This window comes from Mycetomoellerius zeteki, unplaced genomic scaffold (genome assembly GCF_001594055.1).
Source record: "Mycetomoellerius zeteki isolate Tzet28-1 unplaced genomic scaffold, Tzet1.0 scaffold158, whole genome shotgun sequence".
Taxonomy (NCBI): Eukaryota; Metazoa; Arthropoda; class Insecta; order Hymenoptera; family Formicidae; genus Mycetomoellerius; species Mycetomoellerius zeteki.
Window position 1 is genome coordinate 971,092 of NW_017256532.1, and position 20,691 is coordinate 991,782.

The 20,691-nt window shown below is 34.4% G+C and overlaps 3 protein-coding genes across 3 annotated transcripts; all 3 read left to right on the forward strand.

The window, feature by feature from the left end:
• The first annotated feature begins 3,872 nt into the window (after window positions 1-3,872).
• Window positions 3,873-7,204, forward strand: LOC108720998 (uncharacterized). The gene is made up of 3 exons (XM_018445291.1): window positions 3,873-4,078; window positions 5,177-5,346; window positions 6,761-7,204. The coding sequence occupies exons 1-3, from the start codon at window positions 4,012-4,014 to the stop codon at window positions 7,028-7,030; spliced, it is 507 nt and encodes a 168-aa protein (XP_018300793.1). The 5' UTR covers window positions 3,873-4,011; the 3' UTR covers window positions 7,031-7,204.
• A 4,109-nt stretch (window positions 7,205-11,313) lies between these two features.
• LOC108721003 (uncharacterized) lies at window positions 11,314-13,285 on the forward strand. Its single transcript, XM_018445296.1, has one exon. It carries the CDS (start codon window positions 11,326-11,328, stop codon window positions 12,799-12,801), a length of 1,476 nt encoding a protein of 491 aa, XP_018300798.1. The 5' UTR covers window positions 11,314-11,325; the 3' UTR covers window positions 12,802-13,285.
• A 2,240-nt stretch (window positions 13,286-15,525) lies between these two features.
• Window positions 15,526-17,039, forward strand: LOC108721002 (uncharacterized). Its single transcript, XM_018445295.1, has 2 exons — window positions 15,526-15,916; window positions 16,568-17,039. The coding sequence occupies exons 1-2, from the start codon at window positions 15,717-15,719 to the stop codon at window positions 16,923-16,925; spliced, it is 558 nt and encodes a 185-aa protein (XP_018300797.1). The 5' UTR covers window positions 15,526-15,716; the 3' UTR covers window positions 16,926-17,039.
• The last annotated feature ends 3,652 nt before the right edge of the window (window positions 17,040-20,691 follow it).

The window sequence follows — 20,691 nt, forward strand, 5'->3', positions numbered from 1 at the left end:
GCGGAATATCATATTTCTCTTTAATTTAGCAGTTAAAGCTAAGATGCGTACAAAATTCGCGTCGTAAACAATTTTTGTCGTTCGAAAGTTATATTCGCCCTACGAGACAGCTCATAAAATAATATTAGAGCTACTTATCACCCGACATTTCTCTTCTACGATGCTACCGAGACGCAGGTTTCTTACGCGTCGCGCGAACGACGTGGCAAGTGCTGGTTGGAAAAGTTATGGGTCCCCTTTGTGCAATTTATATCTCGGAAGTAATTCTCCTGATATACACACCAAAACTCGTCCGCAAATGCTTGTTTATGGAACCGTTGACCGAACATCTCAGACACGCGTCATATCCCGGAGCTGACCTTCAGCACGAATATTTCTTTCCTCGTGAGGTTCGACAGATCAAGTTATTTATTCTTCATTTTTATCTCGCACGAGGAGCGGATCGATAGGATCCGAATCGATAGCGACGAAATGGATTATATATTATCTATAGCGAAATCCGGTGACGTTAAACTCCTGCGCTCTTCTATGTCGACTGCATGAGAAGGAGTGTCACCGATATTTGTAAATCGTTGTTGACATCCTCTATGCAAATATCGAAATTTGATATTTCGGAGATGACGGATACAATTCGCGTACTCGCCGCATAAATCGTATCATACATGCCACTTGACAAACTATATATGCCTGTGTGATTTGACTCTGAAAAGAATATCTTTACAATTTATAAATGTAATTTGTATTTAAACGGTAGTCTAGGTAATAGCTTCAGAGAATTTTAGCGAACAAAAGCCTTCTTTCAATGTCTATTGCAGATATTTCTGAAAAGAAATAATTCCAAAGGAGGTAATCATGGACACGCGATTCAATATAAATAATCGCATTATTATTTATTAAATAGACAATGGTAATTTACAAATCTATGTCATGATAATAGAAGCTAAATGTCGATAAAATAATAAGAGATTTGAAAATTTGATAAAATACGTACGTTATTATCAGGGTTGGGAAAGTTACATAATAAGTTACTTTTTATTATAAAAATTGAGTACAATAAGTTTGGGTATTTTATATTATATTTCATCACTTTTGCTCCAATTTTGTATTATCTTTTGTACTTAATTTCTATAATAAACACATGAAAGGTAACCTGAAAAGTAATTTATAAAGTAACTTTCCCAACCCTAGTTATTTTACAAAAAATGAGGCGCATTGAAGTTGTGGCGTTCTAAAAATATCTCGATCAGTATCGTTTCTGTCCACTCTATGTAATAGACGTACCAAGTCATTTCATATTTACTTTGGTTTTAGTTTCTTTTTCCTTGAACATCGACTGAATGCTCGCTGATATATCAAAAGAGGTTCATTCGCCAGTAAAAGTCATAACAGCCGCTGTCTGGGAAACCTGAAATCGATTCCCCTGCGGGTATTCACCCCTGCAATGTGCAGGTGCAATATAGACCTGTGATGAATATACCGCTTGAAATTATTGAATGTTATATCTCAAAGAAAAAATTCTTTCTGCTTTTTTTAACGCGTAATAACGGATAAAAATGGATATATTGACATATTGACAGTTGTGTATAGTTAATATTGACTCACGCCCCGTTAAACTGCTATAAAAATTCAAGATATATTTTTTATAAATTCTTATAAAGCATGCACTTATAAAAAAGTTCTATAAAAGAGAATTTAATTTACGGACTAATGTTCTGTATTAATTCACTGCCTGTAAAAACAAAAGTTTAATACATTGTTTATTTGTTTCGAAGTTTTCCTACACTGTAGATTACGTACAGTTATAAACACAAAAGACGTATTGCAATATTACGTAATAAAGTAAATCTCTGAAAGAACCGTTTGATAAAGAAGATTATAATAAGAAACTTAGTCGTTCGGAAACTTACAAATTACAGTACCGTTCGAAATATCTTTTCTTTACATCTAACAGCCATTACGTAATAAATGATTAAGACGCACTAGAAGTAATTTTGCAACGGAGTAAACGAAGTTGTTTTGATCAATTTACGTTGAAGGTAAACAAGATATGATCGTTATTGAAATTGGAGCTAAAAATAAGTTAAAAATGATGTACATTCAATAAGCAGTGTAATAATGTAGGAAAAAATAATTTTCCTAAAGTATCTAAAAATTTTAATGAATATAAATATAAAAATAATTTTATTAGATCTCTCTCTCTCTCTCTCATAAAAATAATTATGTAGAAAACTCAAGCATGAACAATGCAAAATGTTTTGGCATTCTAGCAAGCAGTTTGAACGCCCCACGTTATATATTATTTTGATAATCCAATAAAATTATTTTTAAATCTATATCTATAATTAAATTTTTAGGTATACTTCAGCTTTCTGTCAAACATACCGCAATTTTATTTAATACGTTGGACGATGACATATTCGCTAGGTACTACGTTGTGAGCAAGACGTTAGATCAATCAGAACTTTGCTTTGTTAGTTTTGATTGTTAGATCGTCGCGGTACGACATCGCTAAGTGTTGTGTGTGTGAGACCAATTCAGCATGACCACAACTGTCCGGATATAGTAAAGTGGCGAAACGCTGTCCCAGGTGGACATGTACATCCATTATAAAGTTTGGTAAATCCGCTTTCAAACAAACTTGAGCTATTTTCTCATTTAATCGTCCAAAATCGGAAAATAGAAACGTTAATGTTAGAATCGCGGTGACTCGTACTCTGAAATATATTTCGCGAAACAAATATATTTCAAAACATATTCCTCTACAATATTAAAAATCGCCGGCGGTTGCAAATGGCGAAAAAGACATAAAGAGACTCTTTATGATTCTCACTAACGCGTGAGAAAAGTGCTTCTAGTCATTTTAGGATATACCTATAAAGAAAAAAGGGACTGAGGGATAAAATTTTCACGAAAAGGTTGTTAGAAAAATGATAAGAGAGAAATTCCCATTATTGCTGATTTATATTATCGGATCTTTGTAGCTAATGGCTTTGGGTAAATGTGTATAATCTAGAAAAATTCACTCGAGATAATATATTGAGTAGTTAAGTAAAACCGGGCGATATAATATATTTTACCATATACTTTATCATATTGCTTCTTTCTAAGCTAGATGTCACTAGCCTGCACTCCTATAAAAAGCGTCAAGATATATGTATTTAAAAAAGGTAACTTACGCAGAATATTATACGCCACTATATATATCAAACTAAAAAAGCGTATAAAATTTTAAAAAGCACCAAATTTACATTTTACCAATAATTATTTTTTTTAAATAATTAAGTAAGCAGAGAATTTATTATGCTTCTGCTTTTTTTTTTAGATAAAAAAATCAATTCCGAATAATTATAGAGGAATATTTATAAAAATTATATTTAAAGACTGTTGAATGCTATTGAGTGATATCATAATCGAATCCCGGAAATTCCAGGAACCTCTATCGATCACGCAGATATTTGTGCTTTTATTTAACATTCACGACAAAATACGTCATCTCTCTCGTCAACAACTGGCGACGATTAGCAAAGAGTTAAGGTTGTCAACATGATAGAATAGTAATTCCCCCTGCGCGCGTTCGTCGCTAAGATTAATTACATACTGCATAACGGATGATGAAGGAAAGGACATGCATTCAGATTTTTCATCTCAGGTGATGTTCCAGGTTCATCCCAACGGCGATCATAAGAGTCGCGCACGCAACGGCTTTGACGTCGAGTGGGTCGTGGTGTGGAGACAAATGCTTTCGCCGGTTGTGTGAATATTGATTTTCGACTTTCGAGGTTTCTGGAGCAAGCTCGACGCAGCTGTGACGCAGGCGTCGACGCCGACGCCGACGCCGACGCAGCATGGCGGAGTCAGCCGCCGATATCATCTGGTTGATTTTTCGCAACTGCCGCGTAAGACCCGCGTGTAAATTGCGCGAAAGCAATCTCGAAGATGTGAGTCGTCCACTTATTGTCGAATCGTCGTTACGATTACTTTAGACTCGCGACGAGGCCAGACCCCTCCGAGATGAACGTGAATGTGCACGTCCCTATCACGTGCATCCTGCTTGTCACATTGATGGCTCTTACGAACGGTAAGTGTGGAATACTTTGAATAAAAATGTAATTGTGTACGATATAATGTTACGATCAATGGTGTAGTTGGGTCCTGGCGGAGTCTGACACCAAGGCACTTTATTCGGAAGCTTGGCGGCGCCACGGTAGTTTCTACATATAATCATATAAAACTAATTTTATATTTTTGTCTAATAGGGCGGTAAGAAGGAAAAGAAATATTTAAATATTTAGTGAAACCTGAATTTCGACATGACAACATGGCAGTAACGTAATTAACCAAAACGTCCAAGCTTATGTTCCCCTTTAAAGATATCAAAAAGGTACCAAAAAGATATGCAACTCTGAAAAAATATTTAGAAAAAACTGTTGTTCAATTCTTTTGGTGTAAAACAGAACAATGAAGTTTTTTAACATTAAAATCGCTTTAAAAGCATTTTTTTGCCTTAAATATTTTTATCTCAATAAATTTGATGATCCACGAACACAAAAAATATGATGAATCAAAAGCGAAAAAAATTTATAAAAGATAAATTATTTGTAGAATATAATCTATAATTTTTCTCTTTTTTTTTTTTTAAGTTTTCTCAATATATGTTTCTAAAAGTTATATTTTTGGATCACAGGAATATGATTCGATGACAAATTTGCCATAGTTTCAGAGTGAGCTATTTATATCAAACAGTTGGCCAAAAGTCAATTTTCTCAAAGTCATTCTTGCTTTATATAAATGATGACTATCTAAAACATTTGAATATTTGCAAAATAATGGGTCGATATGTTTTTCTACATTTGTTGCAATATTATGTCCATTCTAATTATTAAAATATTTTTACACATATGATTTTAATTAAAATTAATTAGTATCTAATTAATTAATTTTTATATATCTTTTTCTGTTTTGCTTTATGATAAACTTATATGAAATCTTTATAACAAATATATATGTATGTATATAATTAGCATATTTTAAATCAGAATTAGTAAAAAAATAATTTTGGCTAACTTTTTGATACAAGTGTCCTACTTTGCCATGCGTTTGAACTTTTGATATAATTGGTTCGTATCGATTATGTATGCACGTGTACGTAATACGAATGACTTTTCTAATAAAACAGGACAGCTAATGTCAAAGGAGCATCGGACCAATGCGGCTTCTGAAAGGGCCAACGACTTATGGTGTTATCAGTGCTTCACTATGGATCACGGTGAGAAATGTATCACTGGCAACAGTGGCAATTTCAGTGACTACGAGCACAAATGCACGGACGACAGAAGAATCTGCATGGTAAGACGAAATAGGTTTGTACCTTTCGTTCTTACACAACTCGATTAACATCAAATGCAGCGATCCTTCTATATTAAGATTTGCATCATAATTTCGCATACACAAAACATTTCATACAGAATATTATGTAGAAACGGTGATTGATGCGATTGACCTATTCTCAGAGGAAAATTGGAATAGTTACTCTGAAACAATTGCTCTGAGTTGGTTGAAGCGAGATTTTAACGAACAGGTCCGTGGTGGATTCTCGTGCGCATTTAATGCGAACTTGTTATATGATAATTTAAACCTTGTTTATCTGAGCGAATTAATATATAATTGAACATACAAACATCATGTTCATGAACAAGCATTTATTTGTGCGGTCAAATTATTACATGCATGAGGTACGTCGTATCATGGCTGTTTATTTATCAAGTACAGCAATTGTCGAAATGCCAGGTGGTATAGAAAAGATTTCATTTATAATTTCCTCTGATTTCTAATATAACGAGGGAATAATATGAAAAAATACAATTTCTCTAAAAATTTTAATTTTTAATAGAAATATGTGTTCAACACGCTAACTTAATAAATCATGAATTTATTAATATTTCCGATATTATTCACATACGCGTTAAAAGCAACCATTTTGTTTTTTTTTAGAAAAGACTCAATATCATACATCTCTACAAAATGTACAAACAAAGTATATAGAATACGAGCTATTGGTTTTCCTTTGTGACATAGATCCTCGTATAAAAACCCGCTGTTAAATTTTCCTACGCAGAAACATCGCTATATGAAAGCTCTCAATAGCGTATATGAAGTCACTCATCCAGATGATTATACAGGGTCCGCCAAAAGTCCCTTGACCGGCTGAATATTTCGAAAGATATGCATTTTTGAGAAAAATGTTTCAGACAAAAGTTGTAGGGTTTAAAAAGACCTATTCACTGATCACATTCGCTTGACTCGAAAAGTACTAAATAAAAAATAACTTTATTATAGTGTTTTGAAAAGCTCTTGATACTAGCTATTAGATTCTGGCATCAAAAATAGGGTATTCCATTTAAAAAAATTAATTTGACCTTGACCTGACCTTGGTGGCGCCACCCAAAGTCAAGCGGATGTGATCAGTGAATAGGTCTTTTTAAACCCTACAACTTTTGTCTGAAACATTTTTCTCAAAAATGCATATTTTCCAAAATATTTAGCCGGCCCGGGACTTTTGACGGACCCTGTATAATGATGAAGCAAACAGGTTTCTTTTCCAATGTAATTATGACTATGTCATCTGATTTGCAATGTAATTGTGACTATCTCGTCTAATTTTTCCGCGCAAATCTCATATGAGAGCTCCACAGAAGTACGCTCGATAAAACTGCACTTTATAAAATTGAAACACAATGTAAGATGAGCTCATGCGTTGCAGGTGAAGCGATTCTCCTACACCACCAGCACCGAGAACTCGACCTCCAGTCCGAAGACGTGGTCCCTCCAGAGAAACTGCACGAACAAATGCGAGCCCGGGTGCATCGTGATCGGCGAACGCACCAAGCTCTACGCCTGTACCGCCTGTTGCGAGACTAATCTATGCAACAACGGCACCGGCACTGCCAACGACCTAACGATCAAAGAAATCGATCTCCTGCTAGCCCTCTTGCTCCAAGCTGTCTTGACTGTTATCATGTATCCGTCCTGACAGTGTCAATAAAGCCTCTAATCACAATAATCACAATACAACCCCGTGGTCTACGGGTGCGGGCGTCCGATGACATTTTGTCTTGTCTGCGTTCTTTGAAAGATACAATATATCCCGTGAAAATCTTATGGGCTTTATACAATAAGCCATTATCTAAGTTTTAAGTCTTAAGCAATTGACCAATTACAGTCGAGTGTGAGAAGAATAATTACCGGATGTGCGTAAAACTATGTTTTATATACCTATGCGTATAATGTAAAATATAAATTGTATTTGTTATAATATGGAAAATTTTCTTTTATGACTCAAAAGTTTATAAATTCATATTTTAAAATATAAAAATGATTAAATCGAGACAAGTTCATAGCGCTATGAGCTTTAAAATTCACGCAGCTGTAATTTTGTTGAAAATGAACGAAATTAAAATTAAAAGAAAAGTTTTAAAGTTTAAAAGCTCTATTTTCAAAAGGTCTCTTATCTTTTGAATTTTTGTGAGCTTAGTAATTTTTACATATAGAAAACTACGACTTGGGCAAAATGGGAAACAATCAAACAATACAATAGCTTTTTAAAAGCATTTTTATTCGTCCATCGCCATCGGCAGCGTTAACATATTCTCGAATCTTTTGAGTTGACGAAGCGCAAAATCGCTTAGCTCTTAATATTAATATTAATAATAATAGTCTTAATTCTTCTAACACGGCTGTAACTGATTGTTCAAATTGGAACAATGTAGAATGAAAGTTATAAACCAAAAGCAAGATTCGCGAGAAACCGGTCGTTTTACGCTGCTTTTATAATTGTTTCACATCTATTTCAAGTACGGTAAATATTTAATGGTACTCACCCTTTGTTGGCTAAATTGCAATTTTGTATCTGATTCCGAGAATAATTTAAATTTAAACGCACTACTGTGAAGAACTGGAACAAAATGGAAGACAATCACTTATTTAAATTTACCGACCGTGAATTCTTTGAGAGTCTGGCGTCATCTAGCATCGATATCCTATATGTTGAAGCTGAGGTTACAGTAGTATCGACCGCATGTAACTTAGCAAGATTAAAATTAAAAATATACATATAATTTTTTAGAGAAAACAATGAAAAAAAGCAAAATGAGAAAAGGAACATATGAATAATTACTAAAAAAAAATTTTCTGGAGCAAATAACATTTTATATAACATAGCCGACGGATCGTCAACTATCGATTATTGGTTACTATGTCAATTGTCAATTGCATATTAACGTTTCATATAATACAAAATAAAATAATAAATTATTACCATTTAATTATTGTATTTATACCTGCCAGTATATGTATATATATATATATGTGTGTGTGTGTATATATTTATGCTTCCCAAATACTTTCATGTTCATAATATATTTATAATCAATTTATTTATGTGGTGAACCTACATTATTATAGACATTTCCAACCCAATTCCAGAAAAAATAAATGCACTTTTTACGCGCAAATAGGATAATCGCATAAACCTAATCTCACGCCTGATTAGCGGTAATAATTTCGTAAGACTCGGTCTCGCGACTTGCAATTTTCTCGAGAGGATCGCGATTCAAGTCGACGCCGTCGACGGTCTCTTCACAGCTACCACCAACAATAGTTACGTTCGTTACTACGCACCACTCCAGTTGTATCACCCTACCTTTTTCTCGTCCTTGTCCCCCTTCCACGGCGTTCACCTTCACGTGTCGCGGAGGTTTCCGCCATTTCGCAGCTGTACCGGTATCCTCGCCGCGTCCGCGAAGGATCAAGATGGGGATTTATTTATTGCCTGCAACAATCGCACTGTTCGTGACGTTAAGCGCTTTCAGCTCTTCCCCGAACAGAGAAACGTACGACGCCAGGAGGAAACTCTTTGCACGTTCAGCACGCACACGTCGACATGATTGACGCGCGTTCGAGACAGATGCATGCTGTGTCACATAAATATACGAAAAATCCTTTGTGTCTCGCGATTAATTGGTCGTAAAATCGATAGCGTCAACTATGCCGCGCTGTACTACGTCGCGAATAGTCTGCACTTTGCAAACAATTCGCACGGGAAACCTGCAACGAAGTATACAATTACGCCTATAACTAATATCGCGCGTGATTTAAATAATATTTATTTCAGATCTACATCATATAATCCACACAATCAGAATATTGCTATTTTTAAATTATTTATTAAAAATTCGTGTGATTTTATTTATAATTTCATTACGTTTTTATAAAAAATTTGATAAGGGGGGTCTAATAAATTTTTATTAAACATCGAGTAAAAAGTATATATTATATAACACACCATTCTCATATAATTTAGTTTCCATGCAATTTTATTATATTTTAAATTTTTATTTAAAATCTATTAAACAATTATAAATGAAAAAATTAAATTGAGAAATATAAATTAAATAATAGAAAAAATCCTATTTTTGTCGCGGATCTCTCAGTACTTTAATATTTATATTTATACGTATATTTATAAAATAAATTTTCCATTATTCAATTAACGATTATGTAATTTGTGTTATTTCCAACTTCAGTTTATGAATGCATTTCAAATCCGACAATTGAATCAGCGGTTTATACAACTGATAAATGTATTTATAAATTTACCTACATATATGTAAATATTATTAAGCACCAAGATCCATTTCGAACAAAAATAGGATTCTCTTATTTGATTTAAATCTAATAAAGCTACATAAACCTGATACTAAATCAATCGTAATGTTTTAAATATATGGATTAATTAAGCGTAATGATTTAAATATATGGATTAAAATATAATAGCTTCACATAAATTCAATAGAAGCATTTTATTAGAAAAACATCGTATTATTTTTAAGGAGGTTCTCCAGTTTTTTTTTAAATAGAGGGAATAACGTGATTTTCCTTATCTTAACACTAGAGCACAAAGGAGCAAAATGCAAATTGCTATCTTCTAAAAAATAAATAATGAATGAAATTTAATTTTTTGATAATAAAAATGAATATTTATATGTGAAAAATATTGAAGAAAAATTGTTTATATTATTATTTAAATTTAATTTAGATATTGAAAATTCTGGTGGAAACGACGTTGCCACATTTTTACTAATGTGACATCATTTAAAGAGAATTAATGAACATGTCATACTCTTACACAAAAATGATACAGTAAAACTTCATTTTTTTTTATTTCAAAATGTTCTTTAAATTCCATTCTTTTATATCCATATAACTCTTCAAAATTAATATATTTTGTTTATAATTAAATCCTTCTTTTCTCTTAATAAGATTTTAAGCTATTTTAGAATATTATTTAAAGAAAACTGTACGGTTAAAAAATCTGAAAAATTCAGGAATGCTTACATGCAAAAAAATATTTTGCTGCTCCAGCTAGAATTATCGCTTTTTTTTGTGTCTGGTAGAAAATTATGTATCATACGAGTAGAATTCATAGCACAATATTTTAACAATATATGCAAAAAAATTTAGGTCATAATCAAATATAAATCACTGCTAAATATGAATCACAATCACTATTACCTGATTGAACATTACAGAGAGACCGTCTGAATGAATTTGACAATAATGGTTCAGATATAAATTCTATCTCTGTCATTTATATTGATTAGACATAAAATATATATAATATCGCAGTGCTTGCTAGTCACTTATCCATTTTAACTCATTTCTTGTATCTAAATAATTTTCCACTATAACTGCAAGATCATTTCTTTCAGTGTACACATTAATTACTAATTTAATTACAAACTTATTTTTAATATTTCATTAAATTCTTATATTATGTGAAAAGACTGAAAGACTTTTTGAATATTTGTTCAAGAAATGGAAAATTCAGCAACACAGTCAAGCAACACTTCCCTTCCTGTCTCCATCAATCGCTTTTATAACAATACGTTACGCAACGCGTCGATTGAAAGATTCAAAGATTCAATCAGACTCTCGTTTCCGTAAGTTTCATCGATTTTACTGGAAATAGTGGTCATGTTGTGAAAATTGAGCGCATGTATTGTCCATGGTTCGCAGCCACGATAATTGTCTGTGTTGGAACCTGTCTACTACCATCGCGCGATAAACGTTCGTATGTCTGGCGTGGCTGCGTCATCCAGAGAAATGAAAGAAAAATCACGGCGGCGATACTGCGCCGGCAAGACATCGTCAGTCCCCGATTGTTTCCGACTTGTCAAATGCCGGGAAGACACGTCCGTGATCGTAACACTCCGAAGTCTCCGGACACGGTCGGTCAGTGCGAGGACGTGAGGCATCGGGTGTGTCAGTATGCACTTGTCATCGTCCATCACGATTCTTCTGCTACACCTGGTCTCGATCGCGGCCCGTCCGGTTCATTCGGAGGTCGTGCATCGATCAGGCGCGTCGAAGAAATGCTGCGTCGCCGGTTACGCGTTCAACGAAGATCTAGAGTGCGTCCACGAGGAACCGGACAAGCTCAACTACACCACGCACGATACTTGGCGAACAATCGCCCAACGTCCGCGGCAGATTACCACATTGATCGCGTCCGTGCGGGGCTTGAACTGCAGCGATAATGAGGAGGATGACTCCAATTCGCAATATCATCCATACGACCTCCCTCGCATTTATTCCATCTTTCGTGCGCCGAGGGACTATTGCATCGAAAACATGATCAACGGTACAACGGTGCTGATTAAATGCGCGGAAACCGGAGTCTCAGAAGTGACTCGGGACAGAGAGAATTCGACGGAGACGACAGTGGTAATAAAAACCACGACAATGACGACAATGACGACGATGACGATCATTACCGTGACGACCATCACCACCATCACCACCCTCAGCATGACGAATGTATCGTCAAAGGAGGATGAAACGCAGGTTGTTCATCACTGCAGCGATCTGAGAAACGTGTTCTTCTGGGGCACTCAGACTTACATGGACACTAACGTGGCCCATGTTGTCCTCTCCATCATCGTCGTCGTGGTGTACCTGTCTGTTCCGGAACTCGCCAGGAGTATCTACAATCGCGCGGTGCTCCGCCACAACGTCTGCCTGCTGCTGCAGGGGTGTTTGCTGACGTTTCTCGGCTACTGCAACTTGTGCGGCATCTCGATGAGCGACAACTTGGAAACATTCTTGTGGATACTAATGCAGTACTTCACGAACGCCACGGTATTCTGGTTGAACGTAATCTGCTTCGATATGGCACTTTCCATTACGCGGTTCCGCTGGATGATAAGCTCGGGTAAGCAGACGAATCAAGAGAACAGGCGACTCCGACTGTACGGAGTTTTCGCGTGGGGCGGCGCCTTCCTACCCGCCGTCGTCGCCATCATCTTGGAATTTTGCCCTGGCATCCCGGAGGACCTACCATTTAAGCCGAATTACCGCCGTTATCATGACGGACCGAACTACGTGGTGAACTTATATTTCTTCGGCCTACCCATGAAAAACAATGTGCTATTCGTGTTCACCACGTACAAGATTATACGAATACAACAAAGCACAGAGATAGCGACGAGGAATCAGTCCAACGCCCTCAGGAAAAAGTACTTCCTCTTCTTGCAGATGTACCTATTGATGGGTGCACCGTGGTTTTTCGGCTTGCTCTTCGCTTGCCTGAACAAGCTCGTGGTGATGAAGATATGCCGGCTAATATGGCCGATTCTGTGGCTTCTGATGTTCGCTACCCACAAGAAACAACGACGGAAACTCGTCAACTTGTTGAAGTTGCGATGCGTCAAGAAGAAGCCTGAGATTATCGCAACAATCTCGTAGAAGCAAACCAATGACTTGGCGCGATTTAGAATTGACTTGGACAGTCGAAAAAAATACATGCGTGATGGATCAAGTTCTTATCAACCGCAACCGCAGCGTAGAAAATCATGGGATATTCCTTCTATTGTCATACAACGGTTACGTAATCGCGCGGCGACGATAGTTCCTCCTGCTAGTTCGCGCAAATTGTACGCTCGCGGGCATTTGCATTATTTTCTTGCGCAACCCGTAGAAAACCCCCATCTCGAGGAAAAGAAGGAATAAAAAAATCAACGACGTTGCCGCCGCAATATCCGATGCCGCGAACTGAGCGATGAGTCGCAGAAAAACTCGGGTACGTGGCGTCGTCGCGCGGTAGGATAATAAAGGAGTCGTGGCGCGACGTCGTTTCCTGTCGGGGCATTTTAATTACCGTATTCGCGACGCGCCATCACTCGCCCCCGCGCGCTCGTATTATCTTTTTTGTTTTACAACGTGTAGAATATTAACCTGTTAGTGTACAACGCGGAAGATACATCAGCGGCGGGCACTTTTTGCAAGCGATCTTCCGCACCATGGAAAGACGCAATAAGAACGTGATTCTCTCCTCTTGCGGGAAAACCTCGCCTCCTGTGCTAACAGGTTGAAATATAACTGCAAAATACTCGGGAGATATTCTTTACTTTCTACCGAATGTCATTTTTGTACCTAGTATTAGGTAGATGGGAAGGTTCTCGTGTAAATATCACAGACGTTACACGGAAGGAATGATTTTATTAAAGTATCTAAAAATTTAGGTAAATACAGGTCTAAAAATAATTTTGTTAAAATAATCATGTACGATACACAAACTGGTTGCTACACAGAAAAATATTGTTTTATTGCTAAAAAAAAGTGATAACTCAATTTACTTTCTTACTTTTAAGTAACAGTTATCTTTAATAAAAAGTGTATTTTTGATAATACAATAATATTAAAATAGAATACTTATACAAATTTTAGACAAATTCATTATTATGTTACTCAAAAGAAAACAAGAATTTGTTTTCTTTTGAAGAATATAAAAGAATTTATCGAAAAACCGATTTTATAATATATTCAAATAGAATTTGTTTTAATTTAATAATCTTGATTAAAATATTAAACTTATTAAGGTTTAGAATATAGTTTGTATAAATTTAATACTTGTGATGAACTTATGATAGATTTACAGGTATATGAACTTTTGAAATATTTAAAAGAAGTAATTATTATTTGCATATCGTGTAGTATATATTTTTCTATCTGCAGAACATCAAAACTTTTTGCAGGAAAATCTGCTCATCATGCTTAAGATTCCTTCACTGAGAAAAAATATATTAAATTTTAATAAATATTTATTTGAACAGTACCAACTAAACTTTATTTAAAATAATAAATATTTACTCAATAAAAATTAAATAAAATTAATGGCTTGGTACCAAAAAATATATTTGTATATTTAGTAAATATTTAGTCGGTACTTTTCAAACAAGATTTATTAAAATTTAATACATTTTTTCAGTGTATGTAATTATTTTGATCGTCCAACAAAATTATTTTCAGATCTGTATGTGGCTAAATTTTTAGATTTTCAACAAAATCGTTCTTTCCGTACATAAACATTCTAATATCTAGTCAATTATGGAAAAATAAACAAGTCAGTTTAACAATAAATAGGACTTGCTAGGAGAAATTATCTCAAATCACGATATCCTCTCGATAGTGCAATAACATCGCGCGGAATTGATAAGCAACGGCCTACGAGCCTACTTATTAATGACATATTGATTTAATGTTCCAATTCGCGATGCAACACGGCAAAAAAAGAAAAAGAGACTCATCATAGTTCTCTTGAGTCAACCATATAATATCAGGATCAGATATTTATAAAAATGTAATAAAGAATAAACGTCGAATATGTAATACAGAAGAAATAGAAAGATTAAAATGACAACTAATTTGTCACTCGATTATTAATTAAATATATATAGTAATTAAAATGTATATAAATACGATTTGTTATAATACTAATTCGAAATATTTTATAAATAGGGCAAGCCGAATATTGTTTTAGAGAAAACCGAGAAACTATGTTATTTTAGAATGCAGGAACACGATCTGGAAATAAATTCATATGTAAAATTGTAGAGAGATATTCGACTCAGGGAATCTATCAAAACGAAAATATATCCATGACCAGCATTTACGTAACAAAATGCAAACAATTTAAAAACGCGATTAAAGCGTAAATTTGAACTGATAATATTTTTTCTATATACGTCCTCTGCGAGCATAAAGAAAAAAAATATACTATAATCTCTCATTCTATATGTGCGAGACATAACGTTATCGATATATTATGTTATTATACTTTAATCGCAATTATTTGTATAAAAATATTATTGCATTAAAATTTGTATTAAAATATCATTTTTGTTAAATCGATTTTTATACTTGTCTCTATTATTAGAATTAACGTTCTATGTATTTTTAACGTATATATATGTGCCTATTCATCTTGAGTTTTCCACATAAAGCTGTTAACTAGAAAGGCTTATAGTTAGCTAATCTTCGCAAGTATACATGGACATGACGTGAGTCATCGCCTGGATATCGCTGTCATAGATTGCATCAATATTTATGCCGTGCCGTAGCGTCGCGTGTGTGCAGATTCGTGTATGTTATTTCGCGTTAAAACAAAAGCTAATTTATATGCGTCAAATTTTTTTTGTCGGTCAAGTCACTTCTGCATTTTACGGACCTCGTCGCGTCGTATCGCGCGATTTGCGCATGAACAAATGCAAAAAAATATTATACGAAGTAATAATTTGAAATTTGACATACTGGAGATATTACGCGTGACAAGCATGCTTCGTTAGCGAACTCCCTTGTCAAGAGATATTTCGGTGATCATTATGTCTAACCGGCCTTTTAAAGCCCGAAACGCTTTTCATCCTGCGGATCCACCGCACGGCATGCAAAATTACGACGTGGGCGCTCTAACGAGAGATCAGAAACAAGCTTTGAACAAAATGAAAATGACGACTCGAAAGGAAAACGAAATTTACTTTAAATCACACCCTGAAATCAGAGGTCTGGTCGGTATTTTATTGAGGTACACTCGCATTTAATATTTTATAATTACGTCAGAAAAATATATACACGGAAAAAACGATTTTGTTGAAATATCTAAAAATTTAGTATAATATATAAACACGGATCTGAAATTAATTTTGTTTGGATCATCAAAATTATATAATAATTATATAGGACGTTTAAACTGGTTGCTAGAATGCCAACATTTTTTGTAGCAAAGTTATCAACTTTTAAGCGTTTTATATATTTTAATGATCCAACGAAATATATGTATCTACATATTCGAATTTACATAGTTTTGCTGATGTATCTAAAATTTTATTCAGATACAGATCTGAAAATAATTTTGTTGGACCATCAAAATAATTATATAGAACGCTCAAGCATGATGATAATGCAAAATATTTTAACATTTTAGCAATTTAATTTAAGCGTTCTGTATAATTATTTTAACGGTCCAGCAAAATTATTTTCTGGTCTATATCTTTTAGATATTTCGGTGAACTATTTTTTTTCATGTGTGTATCACAGTGTAGAATTTTTATATTCAATTTGTGTCTCTTCCCTAATAACAATTTTATAAAAAACGCGAAACGCCAATTATAATATTTGATACGTGACGAGAATATCGTTGGAGATTAATGATACGTCATTAAAATCGCTCTCGCAGGCACGTCCTATCGAAGCAGCCGCTCATCGATATTCACGAGGTTGTAGGTACATTTTTCAACAGACCACGTCGAGAAATTGTTGCTGACCTTTTGGATTACTTGTCGTCCGCCGATAAACGATCAGACATAAAGGACGATCTTCGACGAGAAATATTTCGAACAGCCAGCTTTGAAACTTGCAGTAGCAACGATTCGGACTCACAGTCCTATTCTAGCTCATGCAACTGCACACAATCGCACGAATGTGATTCGAACAGTCAACGTTGTGAAACTCGCAGTAGTAATGATTCGCACTCGCAATCCGATTCTAACTCGTGCAATTGCAACCGCACGGATGTGACTCGCAATTTTCAATAGTAGTCCAAATAGAGTCGATTTACGATTACATGGTTACATTTACAAATCCGTTCAATCTTTTAAAAAAAAAACCGATATGAATTTTAATGATAATACGATTAGACATGATCCAGTCATGCGAACTTTTTATATATAGATTTAAAATCAAATAGTTCGATTTTTGTAGTGAAAATATAGGATAAGGCCAACATAATATTACAAATGCTTCGAAGCGTTCTTTGATCGGTGATCGGTCAGTTCGTAAAACTCTTTCTTTTGTTTGGTCAATCAAATACTTCAAAGCATTTGTAGTGAGACTTTGACCACACCCATAATCCTGAATGATGTGTTTCTTATCGAACGTTATACACAGAAAGAAAGTTTTTATTAAAATATTATATTTACATATTTAGCTAGATACAGATTTGAAAATAATTTTGTTAGATCAAAATAATTATGAGGACACCCAAGCTGATTGCTCGAATATCAAAATTTTTCGCAGCATTATTCATTATGCTTGAGCGATCTATGTCTTGATAGTCCAACAAAATTATTTTTTAATCTGTATCTACACGAAAAAAAAGATTTGTTAAAATAACTTAAAACTTCACTAATTCAGCAAATCTATAACCATAATATACGGACAGGTAGTTTTCTATGTTAAAGTAGCGAAGTTGCGGCTGGCTATAAAATTAGCGATAATAGATAATTAGATTTGTTGGAACAGCACAGCAAATTATTTAATACAGCAAAGATAACTTTCTATGAAAAGCAATCTATAATACATAAATCAAAATTTTTAATAAAACATACTAAGATAGTAATAAAAAAATTTGTTACATTAGCAATTTCCATTGAAACAATTAACTGAATTAACATATCGATAATTGCTTACAGACATGATTTCTTTGTTGAATCATCAAGTCTTCTTAATAATAAATGTTGAATTCGCGCAGTAAGTTATAGCTTTACTGAACCACCAAATCTATATTTTCCGTGATAGCTAAATGTTTATGTAAAACAAAACTGTACTTTCCGTATATAGAACACTATATGTATATAGAATACTATCTGTCTGTCATTAATCTATCATGTATTAAAATCTAAATTTCATTCTGTCTAATGTTTACTTCGCGTATATCAATACGTGATTATATAATGGATTCATTATACACATGTATCAACATAACCGGTTTTATATACATGTTATTGCCTTATTAATCCAAGCTTTAGACTATTTATTAAATGGTCGAACAAACGACAGTGCGAAAAACCATTATTTGTAATTAATGCGCGCGATATGTATAGGGAAAGTAACGACCACGTATCGATTAGATAAAAATTGAGTGCGAAAACGCGGTTACGCCCGAGTTACCTGACAATATTCAGTGACAATATTTATCTGGTCATGCTAACGACAGCGGTTATCTTGTAGAGTAATATGATGGGCGGTTGGGACCGGTTGCAGCGATACCGATCGGCGTTAACCTCGATTAATTAAATTTTGTTACTTCATCTACGGGGTGTACCGTAACTATTATTTTAACGACAGTCTCATCGGCCAATCCTAGACTTTAATGTTAGAATTTTTCTAACATTAAAAGTAACTGTAGCGCGAATCGTTCCCAAGCTGCGGTAAAATTGAGTCACTTGCGATAAAAAGATGACACATTGAGACGTTTGTTGAATATTAATAGACTGCAATAAATTATTATCTTGAAATTTTCCTGAAGGGAAAATTCGACTGTAGGTTTTGATTCCGAGAATGTATAATTAGAATATTCAAATAAGAGATTAGATATCATATATTTATGGAAAGGATGATTTCGCGCTGAAATATTTAAAAATTAGATGTAGATCTGAAAATAATTTTTTGTATTATTAAAATAATTTTATAGAGAGGATTCTCAAATTAGTAGCTAGAATGTCAAATTCTTTTTCCAGCATTGCTTATCACGATTGATTTTTCTACACAATTATTTCGATAGTCTAACAAAATTACTTTTATATCTGTATCCAGCTAAATTTTTAGATGCTTCAACAAAACCCTTTTTTTCGTGTTTGGTCAGCTGTATCTTTCAGGATCTACTCAAAATAGATTGAGATAAATTATGCATGAGATAGAATGAGATATTCACACGAAAAGAACAATTTGCTAAAATATTTAAAAATTTAGCTAAATACATATCTGATACATAATAATTTTATTGAACCATCAAAATAATTATGTATGTAGGACGTTCAAATTTGTTGCTAGAATGTTAAAATGTTTTGTAACAGCATGCTTAAATTTCCTGTATAATTATTTTGATAGTCCGACGAAATTACTTTCAGAACTGTATCTATAACTTTATAGTTGAATATTATATTGAATTTTATATTTTATAGTTGAATTTCAACAAAATTCTTTGTAAGTGTGATTATTAACTGTTATACCGTTATATTTTACAAATAAGAAATTATCATATGTGCACAAAAAGTACGATTTTGCTGAAATATTTTAAAATTTAGCTAGATTTGAAAATAATCTTGTTGAACTATCAAAATAATTACGTAAAAACTCAAGCATGATGTGCAACGTTGCAAAAAATTTTGATATTCTAACAATCAGTTTGAGCATTCTACATAATTATTTTGTTAGTCCAACCAAATTATTTTTAAATCTATATTTAGCTAAATTTTTAGATACTTAGCAAAATCGTTTTTTCCGTGCATGTATCTCATTCCATTTTATGCATTTACCTCATTTTATCTTAAACACTGTACCGAACATAGCGGATCAATGAAAAATTATATAAACGCTTTCCTCTCTTTATACATCACTTACATAGTACATTTGAGTATCTCTATGATCAAGATTAAACATATCATCGTTTCTGAGACACCATGTATATCTTAATTGGATCGCCAACAAGATGGGAACAGGGATCACCATTAAGAATCGGTTAAGGCTGTCAGTGCGATTTATCGTGGAAGGAAAACTCAAGCTCGTTTCCGTCGTCACGTTCGGCTCGATCCGTCGCAATGTCACGCGATTAGTCGCAGAACAAGATTAATCAGACCGCGTAAAACAAAAAATAAAGGAAGAACGCGCTCATAAAATGAACGAAATGGCGCGCATCGCGCATTGTACCTTTGTTGTCGGGTAGTTTCCGGTTGTTTGTGCACGGGGGTTGGGGTGTCCGTGCAATTGTTCGCTCGAATTCCGGTACGCGGGTGTCACACAGCCGTCCTTTCATTCGCGTCTCCGTTATCTCTTGATACCACTGCCTGCCGTCTTCCGATTGCGCTGTAAACACACGACCGCCGAAGCTACTTCTCCCAGTTTTTTTGCAGGTGTCATGCATCCTTGGGCGATACGCGGCTGGAACATTCACGTTGTGGAGGCTCTCTAAGCAGGAGAGTCTCGAGAAAAGAAAAAAAAAAAATGCGGCAAGTACCTTAAATAAGTGCCTTTCGATGCTAGAAACGCAGCTGTCGAGGCAGATCTGACATCCTTCGGCGGGTGTTGCATACTTGCATCGTGGATCATTGGGCTGAGACGGTGACTCAGACAAAACACAGAGGCCGTGTTCCAATATACATTGCCAGTATTGAAAATTTATAGTTCACGCTACTATAGATTACTATACTATAGATTTTCTGTGCTGATAGTCCAGTAAATACCGAGCATAACCGTATAATATATATGTAAAATATGTATACTTACGTATATGTTATAGTAGTTATGTAGTCTAATATATCTACTAGGACTGCTGGGAGTGCTTGTCGAAATATGACCACAGCC

Excerpts from the sequence above, each read along its gene's own strand:
- LOC108720998 (XM_018445291.1), top strand. The coding sequence starts at position 4,012 with ATGAACGTGAATGTGCACGTCCCTATCACGTGCATCCTGCTTGTCACA. Across the intron at positions 4,079-5,176 it reads ATTGATGGCTCTTACGAACG|GACAGCTAATGTCAAAGGAG; the intron begins GTAAGTGTGGAA and ends CTAATAAAACAG. Across the intron at positions 5,347-6,760 it reads ACGACAGAAGAATCTGCATG|GTGAAGCGATTCTCCTACAC; the intron begins GTAAGACGAAAT and ends CATGCGTTGCAG.
- LOC108721003 (XM_018445296.1), top strand. The coding sequence starts at position 11,326 with ATGCACTTGTCATCGTCCATCACGATTCTTCTGCTACACCTGGTCTCG.
- LOC108721002 (XM_018445295.1), top strand. The coding sequence starts at position 15,717 with ATGTCTAACCGGCCTTTTAAAGCCCGAAACGCTTTTCATCCTGCGGAT. Across the intron at positions 15,917-16,567 it reads CTGGTCGGTATTTTATTGAG|GCACGTCCTATCGAAGCAGC; the intron begins GTACACTCGCAT and ends TCGCTCTCGCAG.